The following is a 24,168-nucleotide window of genomic DNA, read 5'->3' on the forward strand; positions in this document are numbered from 1 at the left end:
CTTCTACCATAAACTTCTAAGCCATAAACTGCTAAATAGTTAACCAAATAGCTACTTGGTAGTGGTGTTGCGGGTCAGCTGTTTGTTCACCCGCACTCAATTGCTAATAACCCATCCGCAACCACCAGACAGATGTGTTTATATGTGATAAAGTGAAAAGCTGAGGCCTGCCCCCAACCCCAACCCTCTAATATAGAAAATGCGGTATAGGCTATGATCAGATTGCGGAAAGATTTTTGGGCAGATTTAGTCGTTTCCGCTTATAATTTCCAACATTTTGTAGGCTATTTGTTAGTCAACTTGTCTATAATTAGTAACATGCAGCTTCTCTTATGTAATTATATTTTGAAGACTAAATCAACTCTTGCTCACCAGAATAATTTCATAAATTGATAGAATGAAGTTGAAGTTCTCTGTGATCCAGTAGCGGTGCATGGGTAAAATCACTGGGGAAGCCAAGCCAGAAAAAAATCCCACATTACAACCTGTGTTGTGATATTTGCATTGTTTTTTGTTCTTGCGACCGTGCTATAGGCTAGAGGCCTAAGGCCAAGACAATAAGACACAGTGGCATAATAAATTCAACCAAACCTTTGCTTCATCACAAAACCGGAACGCAACCTCTGTCCGGTGAAGTTCACAAAGCATTTTTAATGTAACAAACAGTTAAATGACCTACAGCATGGTCAAGCAAGTTAATGTTTCTGACATTTTTTGGATCACTAAACAACTAGCCTATTGATTTAGAACCAGAGTTACCGCTAGTCGCAAAGAAAACATGAGCTGCCTCAGCTATTCCAGCACCATTTCAACTTCAACATCATGAAATCACCTATATTTAGTTTAATACAGTGACCACTAAAATATATAAAAAACAATTTAGTCCAATCAACTTAAGCTAAATATGATGTGGCTGTCCATGGTTATGATTTCTGTGTGTGTGTGTGTGTGTGTGTGTGTGAGAGAGAGACTCACCCTACTTGTAGAGAAACGCCAATGTCATCTTCCTCTCTTTCATGTTGAATAAATGGTCTATCACTGTCATACATTACACACTTATTTTTTTGTCTTAGGCTACCTGGCTAAAAAGTTTGCTCCCTAGGCTAACTTCCTTTCATGGGCAACATTAGCTAGTTAACATTAGCCTTCTAGATCTAGCTACATATTGAACTTCCATCCTCTCAGACCAGGGGCACAACAATGTATGAATTAATGGTTGGATCAGAATCGCCGTTATAATAATTGGCCAACACGGAGAATCAAGTAAAACCCCTATCTCCATCCATGGCTAATTTAGGAAAGGGACAATTTTAGCTAGCTAGCTAGCCACTGGGGGACAACAACACAATGAGATGCATAACGAGTTTCTGTTAGAATATTTTATTTTAAAAGAAACAACTATTAATGTTAATTTGAAAGACTCTGATATTATGTTTTATTTTGAAACAAATGATATGGACCCTGATTTAACTTGCATTGTTAATTTGTTTATCTTTAATGGAAGATTCCTTGTCCATAAAATGAAGTGGGCAGAAAACAAACCCCTTTTCACATTATTTAAGATAGAATTTACATTTTATTTTGAAATGATCAGTAAATGTAAAAACAAAAAAGCAATATGCACCATAAAAGTTCTTAACAAATTGAAAATTAATCTTGATATGTAATACTGTTAGGTTTATGTACTCTTGTTTGTATATTTCAGTTTTTTTGTATTTGTGTTCATAATAAAAAATGATTTGAAAACAATAACGAGTTTCTGTCAGTGACATATGCTCTCGATGTGATTGGAATGAAGCCATATCCAAACTGTCTTTGGTGCGCCAAGACCATTCACAGTTGAGCTCAACGCTGATTGGCTGTATTTTCTTTTTTTATATATCAACGGAGGCCAAATGATCGCTGGCTTCCCTTGCATAATTTTTTTTGGGGGAAGCCTGGCCTTCCTTGGCATCCATGAACACAAGCCACTGCTGTGATCTCTGCTTCTTTTGTGGAGCAAAGACATTTAGGGACCGAGGGGAGAATGCAATAACTCTAAAGAAATGGGCAAGATTTTCAAAGCAAAATTTCCAAATGACATCAGTTTGACTGGTTGTAAGCAAATAGAAAGCTGTGTAAACGACCTAATGTGTTTTGATAAGATTTAAGTTCGGCTTGGATGCATATTTTATGTAGCCTAGTTGAAATACTAGCAGCTTTATGATGCCTATATATACTGAACAAAAATATAAATGCAACATGTTAAGTGTTGAAAGATCACAATCTTTCCACACACACAAAAACTTTATATCCTCTCATTTTGTGCACACATTTGTTTACATCCCTATTAGTGAACAATTATCCTTTGCCAAAATAATCCACCCACCTGACAGGTGTGGCATATCATGAAGCAGATTAAACAGCATGATCATTACACAGGTGCACTTTGTGCTGGGGACAATTGAAGGCCATTAAAAACCAGACAGCTGATGAAACAGGAGTAGGTGGGTGGGCACATGCCCATGGCTGCGACCCTGCCCTGTCATGTGAAATCCATAGATTAGGGTCAAATTAATTTATTTCAATTGACTGATTTCCTCATTTGAACTGTAACTCAGTAAAATCCTTGAAATTGTTGCATGTTGCATTTATATTTTTGGTCAGTATAGATATCACCTCTACAGATGGTATCTAACTGCACACTCATTATCTCAAGATGCTGAAAGACAGAAATCATATTTCTCCACTCCTGTTCCCAAGTCAAAATTTAGCCTACACTTAGTGTATACTTTTACTGCAACAAATGCTTAATTCTGCAGAAGTTAATATTAAGACTATGTGAGAGGTTATAAACCTACGGAGTGTCCAGATTTCAGTTTCAATTTAACCCATCTGAACAGAAGGCTACAGTTCCTTTGACGTGCCATAGGCCTATCTGATGTCCCTGTCTTGTCTGTCAAATTTGTATAGTGCCTCACAATCATCACACATAATATCATCCTCTTTTACCACTTCACCAAATCTTTCCCAAACATTAGGCACACTTTTCTGGCTCTCCCTTCTCAACTCTCCATTTCGCAGCTTTTCTACTATTGAAATAAACTCTGACATAGTCCTTTTTGCCTCCGTGGATCAACTAACTTTTTCTGACCATTCCCAAAACCATTTGGTGATATGTATATAGGGCAGCAGCCTCTAAGGTGCAGAGTTACGTAACCGTGTGGAAGCCGCCTAGTGCTGACTATTTAACAGTCTGATGGCCTTGATATAGAAGCTGTTTTTCAGTCTCTCGGTCCCAGTGTTGATGCACCTGTACTGACCTCGCCTTCTGGATAATAGCGAGGTGAACAGGCCGTGACTCAGGTGGTTGTTGTCCTTCATGATCTTTTTGGCCTTCCTCTGACATCGGGTGCTGTAGGTGTCCTGGATGGCAGGTAGTTTGCCCCGGGTGATGCGTTGGGCAGATTGCACCACCCTCTGGAGAGCTCAGCGGTTGCAGGCGGTGTAGTTGCCATACCAGGTGGTGATACAGCCCGACGGGATGCTCTCAATTGTGTATCTGTAAAAGTTTGTGAGGGTTTTAGGTGCCAGCCAAATTTCTTCAGCCTCCTGAGGTTGAAGAGGCGCTGTTTGCGGCTTCTTCACCACACTGTCTGTGTGGGAGGACCATTTCAGATCATCAGTGACGTGTATGCCGAGGAACTTGAAGCTTTCCACCTGCTCCACTGCAGTCCCATCGATGTGGATAGGGGCGTGCTTCCTCTGCTGTTTCCTGAAGTCCACGATCAGCTCCTTTGGTTAGTCGACATTGAGTGAGAGGTTATTTTCCTGGCCCCACACTCCCAGGGCATCTCCTCCCTGTAGGCTGTCTCGTCATTGTTGGTAATCAGGCCTACTACTTGTTGTGTCGTCTGCAAACTTGATGATTGAATTGGAGGCTTGCATGGCCACGCAGTCATGGTTGAACAGGGAGTACAGGAGGGGGCTGAGCACTCACCCTTGTGGGGCCCCTGTGTTGAGGATCAGCGAAGTGAAGGTGTTGTTTCCTACCTTTAAAACCTGCGGGCGGCCCATCAGGAAGTCCAGAACCCAGTTGCACAGGGCGGGGTTCAGACCCAGGTTCCAAGCTTAATGATGAGCTTGGGTTCGATTGGGTTCAAGTCCAGGCTCTGGCTGGGCCACTCAAAGACATTCAGAGACTTGTCTCAAAGCAACTCCTGCGTTGTCTTGGCTGTGTGTTTAGGGTTGTTGTCCTGTTGGAAGGTGAACCTTTGTCCCAGTCTGAGGTCCTAAGCACTCTGGAGCAGGTTTTCATCAAGGATCTCTCTGTACTTTGCTCCGTTCACCTTTCTCTTAATCCTGACTAGTCTCTCAGTCCCTGCTGCTGAAAAACATAAGCACAGCATGATGCTGCCACCCCCATACTTCACTGTAGGACTGGTGTCAGGTTTCCTACAGACGTGGCACATGGTATTCAGGCCAGAGTTCAATCTTGGTTTCAGACCAGTGAATCTTGTTTCTCATTGGACAGAGTCCTTTAGGTGCCTTTTGCCAAACTCTAAGTGGGCTGTCATGTGCCTTTTACTGAGAAGTGGCTTCCGTCTGACCGCTCTACCATAAAGGCCTGATTGGAGGAGTGCTGCAAAGATGGTTGTCCCTCTGGAAGGTTCTCCCATCTCGACAGGAGGAACTCTGGAGCGCCGTCAGAGTGAACATTGGCTTCTTGGTCACCTCCCTGACCAAGCCCCTTCTCCCCTGAGTGCTCAGTTTGGTTCCAAACCTCTTCTATTTAAGAATGATGGAGGCCACTGTGTTCTTGGGGACCTTCAATGCTGCATAAATGTTTTGTTTACTTCCCCAGATCTGTGCCTCAACACAATCCTGTCCCTGAGCTCTACGGACAATTCCTTCAACCTCATGGCTTGGTTTTTGCTCTGACATGCACTGTCAACTATGGGACCTTATATAGACAGGTGTGTGCCTTTCCAAATCATGGACTCCAATCAAGTTGTAAAAACATCTCAAGGATGATCAATGGAAACAGGATGCACCTGAGCTCAATTTCGAGTCTCATAGCAAAGGGTCTGAATACTTATGTTAATAGGGTATCTGTTTTCTAGATTTAATACATTTGCAAACATTTCTAAAACCCTTTTTCTGGTTTGTAATAATGGGGTATTGTGTGTATAATCTGTAGATTGATGAGGGAAAAAATGTATTTGATAAATTAAAGGTCACGCCCTGACCTTAGAGAGCCTGTTTATTTCACTATTTGGTTAGGTCAGGGTGTGATTTGGGTGGGCATTCTAGTTTTCTATTTCTTTGTTGGCGGGTATGGTTCCCAATCAGAGGCAGCTGTCTATAGTTGTCTCTGATTGGGAATCATACTTAGACAGCCTGTTTTCCACCTGAGTTTGTGGGATCTTGTTTTTGTTCAGTTACTGTGTAGCCTGCAGAACATTACGTTCGTTTATCTTTTGTTGTTTTTTGGTGTTCATCTAAAATAAAGAAAGATGTACATCTTCCACGCTGAGCTTTGGTCTCATTCCGACGACGGACGTAGTAACACGTAGCAAAATGTGAAAAGGGGAAGTGGTCTGAATACTTTCCGGATGCACTGTAAATGTAGCCTATAAATTACAAAATAATTATACATTTATGGATTTAAGGTTTTATTTTATCTTTATTCAACCCCCTCCGCCACCTACCCGCCCTTCATTCACACAATATCTAATGACCCTAAACCCGCCAGCTATGCGTTCTAATGAATGATATGGAATGTGTTCCACAACGCGCTAGCAGAGTGGAACTGACCACCCACGGAGTTGCATTATTTTCCAGAGAACGCATAGAGCCCCCAGTTGATTATCCCTTTATAATTTAACACGTCACTAGAAATCTGTTCATTTCCAAGTAGAAATGTGTTCAACATCCACTGAACTAGCTAGCAAGTTTACTAGATAGCTACAGTGGTTGCCATGGTAACCAACCAGACTTGCTAGTTTAGCTAACCAAACCATCAGTCCTAGCATGTTATTATGAAAATCGAATTCAACAATACCAATACTGTTTTCAAATGAGACTTTTTCTTTCAAATGTAGCTAAAAAAAAACATGTAAAAATTAACTATACCGTGCGTTATAGGGAAATAATGCATGCTCTAGAATACCCTTCAAGCCACTCAGAAAGAAGAATTCAACAATGCCATGTTATAATTAAGCAATAAGGCCCGAGGAGATGTGGTATATGGTCAATATACCATGGCTATGGGCTGTTCTTATGCACGATGCATTGCGTAATGCCTGGACACAGCCCTTAGCTGTGGTTTATTGGCCATGTGTCATAAACCCCCAAGGTGCCTTATTACTATTATAAACTGGTTACGAATGTAATTAGAGCAGCAAAAATAAATATTTTGTCATACCCGTGGTATACGATCTGATATACCACAGCTGTCAGTCAATCAGCATTCATGGCTCGAACCACCCAGTTTATAAAGCCTATTATAAACTGGATGGTTCGAGCCATGAATGCTGATTGGCTGAAAGCTATATTTATCAGACCATATACCAAAAGATGACAAAATATGTATTTTTACTGCTCTAATTACGTTGGTAACAGGTTTATAATAGCAATAAGGCTTCTCGGGGGTTTGTGATATATGGCCAATATACCACAGCTTAGGGCTGTATCCAGGCACTCCGCTTTGAGTCGTGCATAAGACCAGCCGTTAGCCGTGGTATATTAGCCATATAACACACCCTCTCTGGAAGTAAACTTGGAGTCACGTGATAATATGTTTTCTGGGCCTCCCACTATGACTCGGCAAACCATGCAGTTTATTAGGCTACAGATTAAATAGAAAAAACTTCACAGGGTGGTGCATGTGATGAGCTGGATGCTCCTTTGCAATAAATATAGAGGGTCTTATAATGGTGATAAGATTGATGCTTTTATAATAATAATCTCATAATGTATGTAGCCTACCCGCACTGTATCAGCGAGCTGTTGGCTAGAGCACACATGCCAAGACCAGTGAGCACATTTGATATATAATGCAACTGTTTGTGACAAAAACCATCAGTAGAGTTGAACATGCGATGGAAACCCATTTAACTTGGATTTTTCATTCAATACATGGGAATTTAACCACAAACGTTGTTTATATGTGCACTATGTCATCACGCACATACTTTTATCCTCAATAAATCAGTTTGATGGAAACACATTTCTGGTGTGAAAATGCACATTATTTTGTGCAGATTATAGAATATTCGCATGAAACCCTGTCGCAAATTGAATGCAAACCTAGCTAATGAGGGACTTTTATTTTGAAGGCGAAACTCAAATTCCACTATTGTGGCTAGCTTCACATAGGTGTGGTTTTGTGACCTGCCTGGGTAAAGGCAAATATGTGCAAATTTGGAAGTCCAACCAGCAATGAACACTGGATTAGCTTTCATTATTAAATGCAAAATGATCCTACATTTTTTGCTCAAGATTGATATGTGGGTTAATTTTGATTATTAAAAAGTAGCCTGAATCATTTTGTTATCACAATAGTGTACATTTTTTTAAACTATTTATTTAAAAGAAAAGATGAGTATGGCCAATTCATAATAAATGTATTATATATGTTTTTATATATCTTATATATAGTGCTTTTCATTAAAGACAATCTCAAAGATGCTTTAAAAAACTAAAAATAAATGTAGGGTTCTGGTAGTGGCAGGTCTTGACATGGCGATGGTCATGTCAAGACGCCTGGATAGGTTTTTAATGTATATCAGCTGACCACATAATGTTATTGCAATCTGGTGCCCGATGGCACAGTCAATGACATGGCATGCAACCATTGGTTGATGCATGCAACGTCTGAGCAGTAGAACACAACACACATGTTGATGCAGTTCAGAAAGGCAGTAGCGGAGGGAGTGACGACGGTACAGGGAGGGAGAAGCGCCAGTTGGGTAGACAGGCCCGGAGCTCGTCTGCATGATTTAAGAGACCACTTATCAACATTAATGCAATTAAGGTTGCCAAAATTACTTGTCTCTGATATCTAACAACCATGGTTAGACTAACAATATGATGCCCAAAATGCACTGGAATGGGATGTTTTCTGTTACTTGATTGGAATAAAGTGTGTTGTACTCTCAAAACTGTTAACACTCCATACCCAACTGTGTGCATGTGAGATTGGTGACAGACCATTAGCTGGGTCATCTAAGGGGCATGTGCTATGCGTGTTTGGCTCCAAAGTCTCCCAAGTGCTGCTACTACTACAGTACATGTGTTGCAACATACTGTATGGCTGAATCCCAAATCACCCAACTCCCTCCGGCCCTCCATTTGCACGTTCACGCGCGCCTCCATCATATGCACAAGTGTCCCAAAGCTGAGGGAGTGAAAATGATTGAGGGTTTAGGGGCTAATTAAGACCCTCCAATAGCCACATTGACCAAGGCTGCTGGCTCCAGAGTGAAGTGCTATCCCAACACGCACCACAATATATGTTTAGAATTTGCTCAATTTCATACAAATTAATTGAGAGGTGTGTTTAATGATATGACGTGTGTTTGTTTGTGACTGATTTCGAAACTTGACATATAAAACAAATGAAATACTTACCAAATGAAAATGTTTTACTGTAACATCTTGTAAAACAACTGGGGGATTTGTTTAATTTAATTTCATGTTTTATTATTTAAATGTGAACATGAATTGCATCATTCAAGTCACCAGTGTGTGCTGAAGTTGATAGGTTTATTGATCCCTCGCCACTCTATGGAAGTCTCGTTCGGTTGTCACTGGGGCCTTTTCTCATTTGGGCAAGTCCGTCTTCCGCCCTCTCTCCTCTGTCCTCTCATCGATAAGTGGTCAAGTGGTCGATAGCCTCCTTTTGGCAAGGAAGAGTCTTTTGCAGAAGAGTTTTGAAATCTGTTTGTATAAGAAATTGTTTTCTCAAAGGAGAAAAGCATGCAAACATTTAAAATGATATGCTACTTTCATCTGGAAAATGTCTTGCACAACTTGCTACATTTGTTTTTATAACTTTATAAATGTATTTTGGAATTCCACCCTGTAAACGTAATTTGCCTGATGAGGCGCGATTGGAGGAGTCTCATTTCGTATGAGCACATTTTCGTACATTTTCCCTCTCTTCGATTACCTTACCTTTTTCAAAAGGAAGCGTCAGAGAACGGAGAAGAGAGGATGCAGGAGTTTAACAAATCCAATTGAGAAAAGGCATAGATCGTATACAGCTACGGACAGAAGTGACTTTACGTAGCAGGTTAGAACAGCACATATAAGCCTGGGACAGTAACCACTCAAAGTTGGCCTTCGTGGGAGTGACCTATTGAGTAAAGTATTTGTCATCATTTCATTTTTGCAAATCATATGAGGCGTGGCTCTGTGCTTGTTGTGTGCATACAGGGATGGTTAGCGGGAAGGTGCTGTGTGAGATGACTGGTTGGTAGCACTCACTTCTGTCATCAAGAAGTACTTTGAGAGACGAGTCAAGGATCATATCACCTCCACATTACCGGCCACCCTAGAACCACTTCAGTTTGCATACCACCCCAACATACCCCCAATGTGGTACGCAATCACTATCACGCTGCCCTATCCCATCTGGACAAAAGGAATACCTATGTAAGAATGTGGTTCATTGACTACAGCTCAGCATTCAACACCATAGTACCCTCCAATGAGCCATTGGGCCCGCCCTGCAACCTCATTGAATAGTGCTGGACTGGCCTCTTGCAAGCCGTCACTAAAATGCGAGGGGCTTAGGCTCATAGGCTTGAACTCTAATTACTAGGGAGTTGGCCCATGTGGGGCTAAATGTAGGGTAAATGGTGGCGGCACAGCTTCAAGAAAACTGTCGCCTTGAAACTAGAGATTTCATGGTTAATTGCGATAAAACAGTAATTCTGCGCATAGATTATGCGAGTATGAACTACACATTTACACAACCAGCCCAAAGTGTGGGGTTTAAAAAATACATTCTTAGTCGCCAAAGTACAGGAGTATGTCTTTAATTGCTCACTACATGTTTTAATAGATTGCCCCTAGGTCTAGCTCCAGGGGTATGACAGAGCTGTGACAATCCAGTTGGATATACAAGTATTTCAATTTATCAGAACCAAATTATCCATCCATATAGTTCGAATGACTGAAATCCTAAAGTGTTCTGTACAGTTGGCCATGGACCTGAAAACTCCGGGAAAGATACCAATAGGCCTGCTGATTAATATTTAACAAAACTGGAATGGTAATGCACGCCTGGAGTTGAGGGCAGGAATTGTCTGATACGTTTTTGGCGAAATAAAGTAAATATGCTGCTTACCATTCCGTTGAAAGTTATTAGTGCGCATTTCTTCTTTAGTTACACCTCGTGTTGTTCATTATGGGGAAATGTCCAGACCACTCCAGATATTCCAGCGATTGCTAAATATTTCACCACAAAAGGTAGATATGAAGAAGTGAACCCTTACCTCATTGATGACATACTCGCTGTAAACAAATCTCTTGTAAAGCCCCCATCTGCAGAATGTCGCGAAATTCATCTGACCGCTATCATACGGCACGGTTCAAGGTACCCGACGACGAAAAACGTCAAGAAGATGCGAGCACTTCACAATCTTGTTGTACAGAAGGCCTCTGGAGAGGAGCGCTGGTTGCGTGAAATTACGCAGTGGAAGATGTGGTACACTGATGAGATGGATGGCCGTCTCGTTCAAAAGGGAGTCCTCGACCACAGGCATTTGGCAGTCAGGTTGTCCAAGTTATTTCCATCATTGATATCTAAGGAGAAGCTACAAGATGGTCACATCAAGTTCATGACCAGTTCTAAGCACAGGTGTGTGAACAGCACCCTTTCTTTCCAGGGAGGACTGGCAAAGCTCTGGGACATAGAAGGTAGATATAACCCTACTCGATGTCTGTATGATAGCATCGTGTCAAAGTGCAAGCATATTGCATACAACTCTTTATTTATTATTTGCAAGACATAAGGCATATATATACTAAGTAGGTCAATGTTAGCCTTGTCGTATTTGAGGAAAGCTCAACTACGTTCTTATATCGAGGCAGGGTTGAGGATCGATAACTGGTCAATTTGCTAGTAAGAGAGTGGCCAAGTCGGCGGGATATCTGTTTCCCTCCAGAAGGTAGCGTTGTTCTTCGTTTCGCCCACCAAGCGAGTTTTTGGATGGAGGTCAGTGAGTCGAATTTGGTCAACAAAAAAACGAATGGGTTATTTGCGGGAATGATCGAATAAAAGTTTCGTAATGCTTAAGTTGTTAAGTGTGTACTAACAAGGACACGTGACATCCCGGCAACTTTATACATTTTTTTTCGGAGTTGTCTCGAAATTATTATGCATATTAATGGTATGAAATAAACCCTAATCGAATATTTAAAATATATTACAATAATGCGATGTATCTACCAATCCAAGAAGGGACAGTTGGGAGCTAGAGAACCCGCCGAGTTGCTTTGTGGCTCCCATTGTTAGGGTAGAGAGAGGTATCTTGTCAGTATATCCATAATCTTTGCTAGCAACAACAGCAGTCGAAACATGGTGCTTTCAAGACAACTGGTAACGCGGGGGAAAAAAAGAGGTCAAATCATGACGTCAGTTTATTTTCGGGTCGGAATGTCCGAATTTAAGAAAGATGCCCGAGTTGACTGTTCAGTTGGATGACTGTTTTTTCAGAGTTCCCAGTTGTCTTGAACGTGGCATCCATGCTTATCAATTCAATTCAATTCAATGGGCTTTATTGGCAGATAATATACAACAATTAAATAAACAATAAAAATGAACAGTAAACATTACACTCACAGAAGTTCCAAAAGAATAAAGACATTACAAATGTCATATTATGTATAAATACAGTGTTGTAACGATATACATAAGGGAAAATAAATAAGTATAAATATGGGTTGTATTTACAATGGTGTTTGTTCTTCACTGGTTGACCTTTTCTTGTGGCAACAGGTCACAAATCATGCTGCTGTGATGGCACACGGTGGCAAGAAAATGTACACTGCTAATCAATCTCAGTGTATGTAGTACCTCAAGGCCGCTACACCTGCAGTTGAGCAACACAAATTAGGAAAAAAATGTGGTGGTTGTATTCGATAAAAGTTTTTATTAAAAGTATGAATTTCAGCACCCCACAGTAGGACCACAGTTGTACAGGAAAAATGTAGATACAGGTAAGCGTTTTCAGAATTGACATTTTTACAAGTATAGACTGATAAATCACGCAACCAGTTATCAATACTCAACCGCTTAGATATAAGAGAACAGAGTTTAGCGTTCCTCAGCTAGGCTGGTCCCAGATCTGTTTGTGCGTTTGCTTACACTATTTGTCATTGACAAGCTAAACAATTGACCCTTCGCTAAGCTCCGACCCCATTGGTTACTGTTGCGTCCTCGGACAACATGTTCCCTGGAATCCCAATTCCCCAAATTGTTTGGCATGAGTTGGTAGGAGAGCAGAAACAACACCCACGCTAGGTAAATGTAATACCGATATTATATTTTGTCATAAGTGGTCATTTTTCATGATATTGCATTGGCCAGCAGTCTTTTGGTTGTGAAATTATAAACAATGTGTCATAACACGCAGGGTTATAACACTATCGATAACACTGTAAAAAAAAACGTTCTGAACTTGTCACTAGCTTTTCATTTGTGCTTTTCATTCACTTTCATTGACCTTAATATTATTATAATTTTCAAAACTTTGAAGATCTCCGTTTGAATGACCAGTGCCTTCTATGTTTGATTCCAAAGATGAAGAGATTGACTACGAGGTGAACGATGCACTGATGAGGTTCTTTGACAAATGCACCAGGTTTGTGGAGACTGTCGACAAGAACCAGTCAGCCATGGCTGAGCTGGACAAGTTCACGTCCAGTGCAGAGATGAGGAGGGTGCAGGAGAAGATAGCAGACCGGCTCCTGGTCCCCTACAGCCACATTACATCAGGTCTCCATCTCTAGCCTATCTGTCTCTATCTCTATTTGTGTGTGAGTTGTCACAGGACGTTGGGAAACAAAAATGTCTATTCTACAGTGGATAGTAAATATTTTATAGCTATTCTATTATTACTGAGAGGGCTATCCTCATGATGTTGCTCATGTTCTCTATACAATGAACGGATCTCCTTCAGATCTGCTTGATTGCAAACATTTTACAGAATATTTAGACACTAGATGGGGCTGTTTTCTCACTAACTGTACAAAACAGTTAAGCCCTCCCATATACAATTCCCTCAACTGAATGGTTTTGTCAGAATGTCATTTTTACACGGAATGGCGGCAGGTAGCCTAGCGGTTAAGAAAGTTGGGCAAGTAACCGAAAGGTCGCTGGTTTGAATCCCCAGGTCGACAAGGCAATTAAAGTTCCAATGGAGCCATTTTTTTATCTCAATATCAAATCATTTCTGGGTAACAATTAAGTACCTTACTGTGATTGTTTTTAGAGACCGAGCTATATGTTGTTTGGGGTCCGATATGATTCCTGTATTTTGAGGGGGAAAACGTACCAATACTGATATATCTGCCGATGTACTGTTTTACAGTGGGGGAATTAGTGTAATTTTTCCACACTGAATTCTCATACATTGCCATCCAAAAGAGCAATTGTCCAATAACTGCTTCAAATATTGATTCCATACATTGTGACAATAATGGCACATCATGAAAATGGCCGCAAGTGTTCAGATTAGTGCCCTCAGGAAGTATTCATACCCCTTGACTTATTCCACATTTTGATGTGTTACAGCCTGAATTCAAAATGTATTAAATAAAATAAAAAATCTCACCTATCTACACACTATACTTCACAATCACAAAGCGAAAACATGTTTTTAGACATTTTTGCTAATTTATTGAAAATTAAATACAGAAATATCTAATTTACATAAGTATTCACACCCCTGAATCAATACTTTGTAGACACACCTTTGGCCGCGATTACAGCTTACAGTCTTTCTGGGTAAGTCTTTAGAGTTTTGCAAACCTGGATTGTACAATATTTGCACATTATTATTATTTTATTTCTTCAAGCTCTGTCAAATTAGTTGTAGATCAATGTTAGAAACCCATTTTCGGGTCTTGTCGTAGATTTAAATCGAAACTGTAACTTGCCTCTCTCTCAGGAACATTCACTGTCTTCTTGATAAGTAATTCCAGGGTAGATTTGTCCTTGTGTTTTAGCTTATTGTCCTGCTGAAAGGTGAATACATCTCCCAGTGTCTTGTGGAAAGCAGACTGAACCAGGATTTTGCCTGTGCATAGCTCCATTCTGTTTTATTTTTTTATCCTGACAACTCCCCAGTCCTTAACGATTACAAGCATACACATAAAATGATGCAGCCATCACTATGTTTGAAAATATGGAGAGTGGTACTCCGTAATGTGTTTTATTGTATTTGCACCAAACATAACACATTGTATTCAGCACAAAAAGTGAAGCGCTTTTTTTCCACATTTGTAGCAGTATTACTTTAGTGCCATGTTGCAAACAGGATGCATGTTTTGAAATATTTGTATTCTATGCAGGGTTCCTTCTTTTCACTCTGTCAATTAGGTTGGTATTGTGGAGTAACTACAATGTTGTAGATCTATCCTCAGTTTTCTCCTATCACAGCCATTAGACTCTGTAACTGTTTTAAAGTTACCATTGGCCTCATGGTGAAATCCCTGAATGGGTTCCTTCCTCTCTGGCAACTGAGTCAGGAAGAACACCTTTATCTTTGTAGTGACTGGGTGTATTGATACACTATCCAAAGTGTAGTTCATAACTTCACCATGCTCAAAGGGATATTCAATGTCTGCTTTTTTCCCCCCATCTACCAATAGGTGCTCTTCTTTGCAAAACATTGGACAACCTACATGGTCTTTGTGGTTGAATCTGTGTTTGATGGACTTTACAGATAATTGTATGTGTAGGGTACTGAGATGAGGTAGTCATTCTAAAGTCATGTTCTACACTATTATTGCACACAGTGAGTCCATGCATCTTATGTGACTTGTTAAGTGCATTTTTACTCCTGAACTTATTTAGGCTTGCCATTACAAAGGATTTAAATACTTATTGACTCAAGACAGTTCAGCTTTTTATTTTTTATTCATTTGTAAAAAATAATAATAATAATAATAATTTTAAAACATCATTCTACTTTGACATTATAGGGTATTGTGTGAAGGCCAGTGACATAAAAATCTCAATTTAATCTATTTTAAGTTCAGGTTGTAACAACAATGTGGAAAAGGTCAAGGGGTGTAAATACATTCTGATGGCGCTGTAAGCAAGATATTCCCTTTTTTCATCCTATTTATTGAATATCGGTTATCGGTGGAGTTATTGGCCGACACCAATGTAGCGTTTAAAGGCCAATATTATCCTACAATATCGGTGAACCTATATATCGGTCGGGCTCTAATTGTTTTCAGTTAAAATAGTCAAAAAGAAAAAAAAATAGCTTCTTATCGAAGAGCAATTTCTCAAGCAAGAATTTAGCTAGCACTGTCAGGGAGTGGTCGGAGTTGGGAGGGGAAAACTAGCTATTATTGACAGAGATGTTTTGATCTCTCTTTCTTATTGGCCTGTTAACTAATTTACCACCAGGTAATGTCACCAGGCAGGTCAAAACTCACAGGCTGAAATTTCTGTCGGTCTTTTCAAGTAGCTCTTACACTGAAAGGGCATTATCATAATTTTCACATTTATTTTTCCAACCTCATAGTGTGGAAATATATTACAGCTGGGCGATATGGACAAAAATACACATTGCGATAAATTGCCTGAATTGATCCGATAACGATAAATAGAACAATAAGTTTGTAACATTAATGTGAACCACAGTTTAAAAACAAATATCTTTTAAACTACTACTACTAGTTTGATGGTTGTAGCCATCATTTGTGTCATTAACAATCACCCATTTTAGCAAACTTATTTTGTTTCATACTTCATATTATCGTTATGAACAATATCAGCAAATGCCTGCGAAATGTGATCGGTATGGTTGTTGTCAATCATTTTCGGTTTATTGTCCTAGCTCTAAAATACACTACTTAACCAAAAGTATATGGACACCTGCTCGTCGAAAATCTCATTTCAAAATTATGAGCATTAATATGGAGTTGGTCCCCCTTTGCTGCTATAACAACCTCCACTCCTCTGGGAAGGCTTTCCACTAATGTTGGAACATTGCTACGGGGACTTGCTTTCATTCAGCCACGAGTGTTAGTGAGGTCGGTCACTGATGTTGGGCGATTCACATTCTGTAAGCTTGTGTGGCCAACGGGTGTGGCTGAAATAGCCAAATCCACTAATTTGAACGGGGTGTCCACATACCTTTGTATAAATATATAACACAGGAAAATCCCATTTTTGACTGCACTGGGCCTTTAAACCTAATTGTTCCATAAGTCGATCTGGATAAGTGTCTGCTAAATGACTCAAATGTAATGGCTCCTGTGAACACTTTGCCATTACTTTCCCCCTGTAGACATGGCTGAGGCTGCATTTTACCTGTGTGCTTACGAGTTGGCCATCAAAACCATCAACTCCCCCTGGTGTCAACTCTTTGATGAGGCAGATGCACTGGTACGTCAACTGTATTCCCTGCAGTAGTAATCATTTTACGTCATTGCAGAGTATTGACCAGTTCAAGTGAAAATGGAACCATTTATTATTTATGGGGAACTCTATTTTTTTGAAGCAGTGATCAAAAACATTGAGGTTCGTCAATATTGGAGAGATGAATTAGATGCATCTAGCCTAACTAGTAATCCATTGAGCTTTTTATGTGAAGTGCTTTTGCTGATAGGACATTAATCTAAAACATAATGAATGTATTATTTACAATATCCTCACCTAATCTACAGTATGAATAGATCTTGCATTGTCAATAAGAAGCTGGGCTATGTGGGTGTGTCCTGTTTTATAAGGTAAGTTGGCCCAGCTCTCAGGTGGCCTAGGGGAAATCCTACCACGACTCTACACAATGAGAGATTGTCTATCTGAGGGCGTCACTCACCGAAGTATTCATACAAAGCCTACCCTACATATCATGGTATACGGTGCATTCGGAAAGTATTGAGACCCCTTAACGTTTTCCACATTTTGTTACGTTACAGCCTTATTCTAAAATGTATTCATGTTTTTTCCCCCCTCACCAATCCAAACACAATACCCCATAATGACAAAGCAAAAAAGGTTTTTCAGACATTTGCAAATTTATAAATAAAAAATAAAAAAATGAAATATCACATTTACACTAGTATTCAGACCCTTTGCTATGAGACTCGAAATTGAGCTCAGGTGCATCCTGTTTCCATTTATCATCCTTGAGATGTTTCTACAACTTGATTGGAGTCCACCTGTAGTAAATTAAATTCATTGGACATGATTTGGAAAGTCTATATAAGGTCCCACAGTTGACAGTGCATGTCAAAGCCATGAGGCCAAAGGAATTGTCCGTAGAGCTCCAAGACAGGATTGTGTCGTGGCACAGATCTGGGGAATGGTACCAAAAAATGCCTACAGCATTGAAGGTCCCCAAGAACATTGTGGCCTCCATCATTCTTAAATGGAAGAAGTTTGGAACCATCAAGACTCTTCCTAGAGCTTGCCTCCCGGCTAAACTGAGCAGTTGGGGGAGATGTGCCTTGGTCAGGGAGGTCACCAAGAACCCGATGGTCACTCTGACAGAGTTCCTCTGTGGAGATGGGAGAACCTTCAAGAAGGACAACCATCTCTGCAGCACTCCACCAATCAGGCCTTTATAGTAGAGTGGGCAGACAGAAGCCACTCCTCAGTAAAAGGCACATGACAGCCCGTGTGGAGTTTGCCAAAAGGCACCCAAAGACTCTCAGACCATGAGAAACAAGATTCTCTGGTCTGATGAAACCAAGAATGAACTCTTTGGCCTGAATGCCAAGTGTCACATCTGGAGGAAACCTGGTACCATCCCTACAGTGAAGCATGGGGGTGGCAGCACCATGCTGTGGGGATGTTTTTCTGCGGTAGGGACTGGGAGACTAGTCTGGATCAAGGGAAAGATGAACGGAGTAAAGTACAGAGAGATCCTTGATGAAAACCTGCTGCTGAGCGCTCAGGACCTCAGACTGAGCTAAGATTCACCTTCCAACAGGACAACAACCCTAAAGACACAGCCAAGACAACGCATGAGTTGCTTCGGGACAAGTTTCTGAATGTCCTTGAGTGGCCCAGCCAGAGTCCAGGCTTGAACCCTATCGAACATCTTGCGAGTGGCACAGCGGTCTAAGGCACTGCATCTCAGTGCTAGAGGCGTCACTATAGACCCTGGTCCGATTCCAGGCTGTATCACAACCGGACGTGATTGGGAGACACACAATTGGCCCAGCGTTGTCTGGGTTAGGGTTTGGCTGGGGTAGGTCGTCATTGTAAATAAGAATTTGTTCTTAACTGACTTGCCTAGTTCAATAAAAAAGAGACCTAAAAATATCTGTGCAGCGACACTCCCCATCCAACCTGACAGAGCTTGAGAGGATCTGCAGAGAAGAATGGGAGAAACTCCCCAAATACAGGTCTGCCAAGCTTGTAGTGTCATACCCAAGAAGACTTCAGGCTTTAATCGCTGCCAAAGGTGCTTCAACAAAGTACTGAGTAAAGGATCTGAATGCTTTTGTAAATGTGATATTTCAGTTTCTTTTTTGTAATAAATTTGCAAACATTTCTAAAGACCCTTTTTTGTTTTGTCATTATGGGGTATTGTGTTTAGATTGATGAAAAAAAACAATTGAATCCATTTTAGAATAAGGTTGTAACGTAACAAAATGTGGAAAAAGTCAAGGTCTTTCCGAATGCACTGTACTTATACAGCAATTACCCCACTAACAGGTTAATGTATATGGAAACTATCTAACGTGGTATCCACACAAAGCCTACACCATCTAATCCCATGGTATACTTACACAGCATTTACCTCACAAACAGGTTTTGGAGTATGCAAATGACCTGAAGCAGTTCTGGAAAAGGAGTTATGGTCATGACATCAACAGCAAGTCAAGCTGCATCCTTTTTCATGATGTATTCAGCCGTCTGGATAGAGCGGCCAATGAGATCAGGTGAGGGACTGGTTAGCCTTTGGGTAAAAATGTAACTAACGTAAAAAAAAAACATTTTTAGGCTATATGTGTTTAAAAGGACAGGAAACTTCATAATCAAAGTTTGTCAGACGTTTACAAACCAGAAATATAGTGTAATGTAAACATTAATTGTTGTCCCACGCCATTGGTTGTGTTGGTCCGCGTCTTTATATCCCACATGAATGGAAAAAAATAAGCACAGAATAAAATCTGGAAATTATAGCGCTTATCTTTTCCATTGATTCCATTCTACTCAACAGATGTCTGGGAAGTGGACGTATCTCAATGCAAGACCACTTTGCCTGGGGCTGTGGTAGCCTTGAGGTTGCCTTTGTGTTGTTGTACCCTTGAGCAAAGATCTTATCCCCTAACCTGCTCAATGGATGCTGCTCTGTGGCTGACCCTGTGCAGCTTCCAGCCTCATGTGAGTGTGGGTTGTGTCTGAGTTGTTGGGAAAAAACAAGACCGCGAAAAGACGTATGTTTCGCAATGGATACTTCCTAAACCGACCAAAAATTCAAGTGGTATTGTACTTGAGGTCAGAAAGATCTGACAAACTTTGATTTTGGTGTGAACTGTCGTTTTTAAGGGATACTTCCAAAACCGATTAGGACCAAACTGTAATATTATACAAACAACTGCCCGGTACAGTATCTATTGCAAGTGTCAGAAATACTGTTAGAAAATAACCTGTCAACGTGTCAATAGAATATGACGCATGAACCTTCTCGTTTGCACCCTGTGTCCTGTTATACATCCTAGTTTAGCCAAGTCCTCAAACTGTCAGTGTCGTATACATGATACTGAGAGAAGTTTAACCAAAGCGCATACATATGGGGGTAGGATTATGGGCAATCCACATCAAACATTATTCAATACTCATTATAGGGTTCAAATGAGTAATACAATTACCCATCCATAGCAGCTCATCATAGAAGTTTGCAGACCTTTTTGTCTGGTCAGGATCCTGTTGTGTGGGTGTGTGTGTGTGTGTGCCTTTTCCCTGGACTGTGACGAAATTGTATTTTGTGGTTCACGCACCACACCCACACGTCAATACACACTTCTGTTACAGAATGAATGTGTCTGTCATGCTGTGTTGCACGCACAGTGCATGTAGCAGCACACCTGATCATAGAACTCGTAAGAATATGAATCTGTGAGTTGTGGCACTCCTCTGTTGTAAAGGTAAGAGGAGATTTGATTTGATTTGATTTGATTTTTCAAATAATGTGAATTGATGTACCTGCCACATCATCTCAAGGTTTCTTGTCAGTCAATGGAACACTGTAGGTGAGAGTGGGGTAAATGGAGCCATTTTTTACATTCCGCCTTACTATGTGAAGGGAAATATAGTACTCTTTCTAACTGATATCTACACATATTTCAGGGTGTTGTGTATCCTTGGAAATAATAATAAAAAAAATATATAAACATAACAGTTTGTAAAACATAGTTTGTCCAAAAAAAAGTGTTCTCTTGGAACAACTTACCCCCGGGTATGGGGTAAATTGAGCATAGGCCAGGGTAGATTGAGCCGCCTTGGGGTAAGTGGGTGCTTCTGTCCTGTGACAGTGGGCGATGGTGCTAGTAGGTCATAGAATGGGGCTGTGGTATATTGTATATCTTAAATGTATGTCTACATTCCGATGTAGATCACTGTTTAATATTGATTACCCTTCCATTTCCATACCCGTTGTCTGGGACAGGGATTTTGTTTCGATGTGCCAATTCGTAGGCAAGATTTCTGCATTTGAGGTTACTAAGCCCATGAAACTGGTCCGTGAAATTCTTTAAATTTTTAGCAAGCTCAGACTCCATGTCATCAGATAAAACCTTGTGTGTCTCTGCTAATCTATCATAGCGTGTCGCACAGGTACATGTCTGTTTGTTTCTTCTTTTTTTTACCTCTTCAGTGTCACTCAGTAAAACAAAATATTCCATTGCTGCTGCTCGAATGGACTTCTTCCCTTCTTTCACTTCCTTGGCTGCTCTATCAAGAACCTCAAGGGGGGTTAGACTCCTGCTTGTTTTACGTTTGTATACACAGGGCACAATGTCTGCTCTGTAACCATACAGATTTTGTTCATATAACACATTGTAAAAATACTAATGCATACTAATGTTTGAATGCATAAAACTGAGAATGCAATCATCATTTGAATAGGGTATGGTGGCCATTGGCTCAACTTACCCTAGTCATTGCCTGAACTTACTCCAAGGCAAACATTAGGACTATATTAGACCACACAGCTACAAGGATGCACTTTCATGTTAGGTTAAATAAATTAATTTGACTTTCTGAAAATCAGTTTTTTGGACCTAACTTGCTCACCACTTTTTCCATGTGGTTTCTTCCTTCAGACTCCATGAAATGATGACCACATCGGCAAAGGGGAAAATCTTGCATTTAGTACAGGGCAACATGCAGGGACAACATGTTGCGGTCAATTCCTGCATTCCATACATGAATACAAATCGTTCAAAACTGTTCTCAACTGACACCCCCTTGAGTATATGTCGACTAGTGTATGACAACTAGTGTTTTGCAATTCACTGCCTCTGGTCAAGCAAGTTCTTGTTCACTTACATACCACATTGTTCTGCCGCAAATAAATAATTACCCTCCTGAAGTATACATGTCCCATTCTGTCCCTCAGATCTGGCAGTAATGTCACAGAAGCAGCGACCATCCAGGTGGGTCATGCTGACACTCTCCTGCCTCTGCTGACCCTGCTGGGCTTCTTCAAGGACAGCGTGCCCCTGACCTCCGACAACTATGTCACCCAGGGCCAGCGTGCCTTCCGCACTAGCCGAATGATGCCCTACGCTGCCAACCTGGTCCTTGTGCTGTATGACTGCAGTGGAAACCTCCGTCTGCAGGCACTGCTCAACGAGAGGCCCCTGGCCTTCCCAGGCCTGGCCGACAACCAGGGGGAGGAGGGAGCCCCGCTCTACCAGGATGTCAGAGACCACTACGGGGAACTGCTCCAGGGCTGCGACTTTGAGAAGGAGTGCCAACTGTTCCCATCCAAATGAGGGAGTCAACGCTATAAACGGGTGTCATTCATCAGTAAAGTGTGTCTCTGATGTGTATTCAAATCAAAGTTTATTGGTTGCATACAAAGATTTGGAAGTGTTATAGCAGGTGCAGTGAAATGCTTATGTTACTCGCTCTAACAGTGCAGTAGAATGCCTCAAATACACAAATAATAAAACAATATTTGCTGTAATATTATAGATATGGTTAGACCAATGTGGCGAGCTGCTGTGGTAGAGCACCACTTTACTTCTATGGCTAGATAATTTGATTGAGAGTGAAATTTCTGTGTATATGCGCAATGTTGGAATGGAATTATGATTCACTCTGTTCAAGGCCACAACATCCGTTTATTCAAATGTATGGTAGTATTAGAGACACAAAACAGATTAATCGGACCAAATTTACCAATTGAGATCCATTGGAGGCTCCTAAGGGGAGGACGGCTCATAATAATGGCTGGAATGGAGCGCAATGAATGGCATTAAACACATGGAAACTATGTATTTGATACTATTCCACTCCAGCCATTACCACGAGACCGTCCTCCAAAATGAAGGTGCCACCAACCTCCTGTGTTGAGATCAATCCACCAAAAGTGCTGACTTTAATGTAAGCTTGCCACTGCTACCAATACAGAAGTATTACTAATATTACTAGAATCTGTCAAATCAAACGGGATACAGCTTATGACCAAAAATGACAGTTACTGTACATAGTAGGTGATACACTGCCCCTCTCCAGAAACAACACCTATCCTCCATGTACTTGTGTAGACCTGAGAAGAACGCATAGGTGTAGTCATTATGATTTATTTTTTATTTTTAATGAAGTGGAGATACTACCATATTTCGTACACCTATTGTGGAGATATAGGCCAGAATTGTCTTTTTTGGACAAGGACTATGTAATTTATATAATGTCCTGCTGCTAGATATTACAGAAGTTAGGCCTATAATTGTTCTAATACTGTATAACTTGATTATTATTAAAGTATAATTTGAACTACACAGGCTAGTTTATTTTGTTAAAACTTTTGAACAGACGATGCAATCTCAACCACACTGCACACTGCCCTAACCCATCTGGACAAGAGGAATACCTATGTGAGAATGCTGTTCATTGACTATAGCTCGGCATTCAACACCATAGTACCCTCCAAGCTCGTCATCAAGCTCGAGACCCTGGGTCTCGACCCCGCCCTGTGCAACTGGGTACTGGACTTCCTGACGGGCCGCCCCCAGGTGGTGAGGGTAGGCAACAACATCTCCTCCCCGCTGATCCTCAACACTGGGGCCCCACAAGGGTGCGTTCTGAACCCTCTCTTGTACTCCCTGTTCACCCACGACTGCGTGGCCACGCACGCCTCCAACTCAATCATCAAGTTTGCGGACGACACAACAGTGGTAGGCTTGATTACCAACAACGACGAGACGGCCTACAGGGAGGAGGTGAGGGCCCTCGGAGTGTGGTGTCAGGAAAATAACCTCACACTCAACGTCAACAAAACTAAGGAGATGATTGTGGACTTCAGGAAACAGCAGAGGGAACACCCCCCTATCCACATCGATGGAACAGTAGTGGAGAGGGTAGCAAGTTTTAAGTTCCTCGGCATACACATCACAGACAAACTGAATTGGTTCACTCACACAGACAGCATTGTGAAGAAGGCGCAGCAGCGACTTCTACAGATGCACAATCGAGAGCATCCTGGCGGGCTGTATCACCCGCTCCGCCCTCAACCGTAAGGCTCTCCAGAGGGTAGTGAGGTCTGCACAACGCATCACCGGGGGCAAACTACCTGCCCTCCAGGACACCTACACCACCCGATGTCACAGGAAGGCCATAAAGATCATCAAGGACATCAACCACCCGAGCCACTGCCTGTTCACCCCGCTATCATCCAGAAGGCGAGGTCAGTACAGGTGCATCAAAGCTGGGACCGAGACTGAAAAACAGCTTCTATCTCAAGGCCATCAGAC

At 41.2% G+C, this 24,168-nt stretch overlaps 1 protein-coding gene across 2 annotated transcripts; it reads left to right on the forward strand.

The window, feature by feature from the left end:
• The first annotated feature begins 7,701 nt into the window (after window positions 1-7,701).
• On the forward strand, window positions 7,702-23,196 carry LOC110528965 (multiple inositol polyphosphate phosphatase 1). Of its 2 annotated transcripts, none has more exons than XM_021611132.3 (5): window positions 7,702-10,908; window positions 12,794-12,988; window positions 16,521-16,618; window positions 18,995-19,125; window positions 21,807-23,196. In XM_021611132.3, the coding sequence occupies exons 1-5, from the start codon at window positions 10,326-10,328 to the stop codon at window positions 22,183-22,185; spliced, it is 1,386 nt and encodes a 461-aa protein (XP_021466807.1). In that variant the 5' UTR covers window positions 7,702-10,325; the 3' UTR covers window positions 22,186-23,196. The 2 variants fall into 2 exon arrangements, with proteins under 2 accessions (XP_021466807.1, XP_090096579.1); XM_090240453.1 differs by lacking the exon at window positions 7,702-10,908 and adding an exon at window positions 12,412-12,514.
• The last annotated feature ends 972 nt before the right edge of the window (window positions 23,197-24,168 follow it).

Source organism: Oncorhynchus mykiss, chromosome 1 (genome assembly GCF_057628025.1).
Source record: "Oncorhynchus mykiss isolate SJ-2025 chromosome 1, ASM5762802v1, whole genome shotgun sequence".
Classification (NCBI taxonomy): domain Eukaryota; kingdom Metazoa; phylum Chordata; class Actinopteri; order Salmoniformes; family Salmonidae; genus Oncorhynchus; species Oncorhynchus mykiss.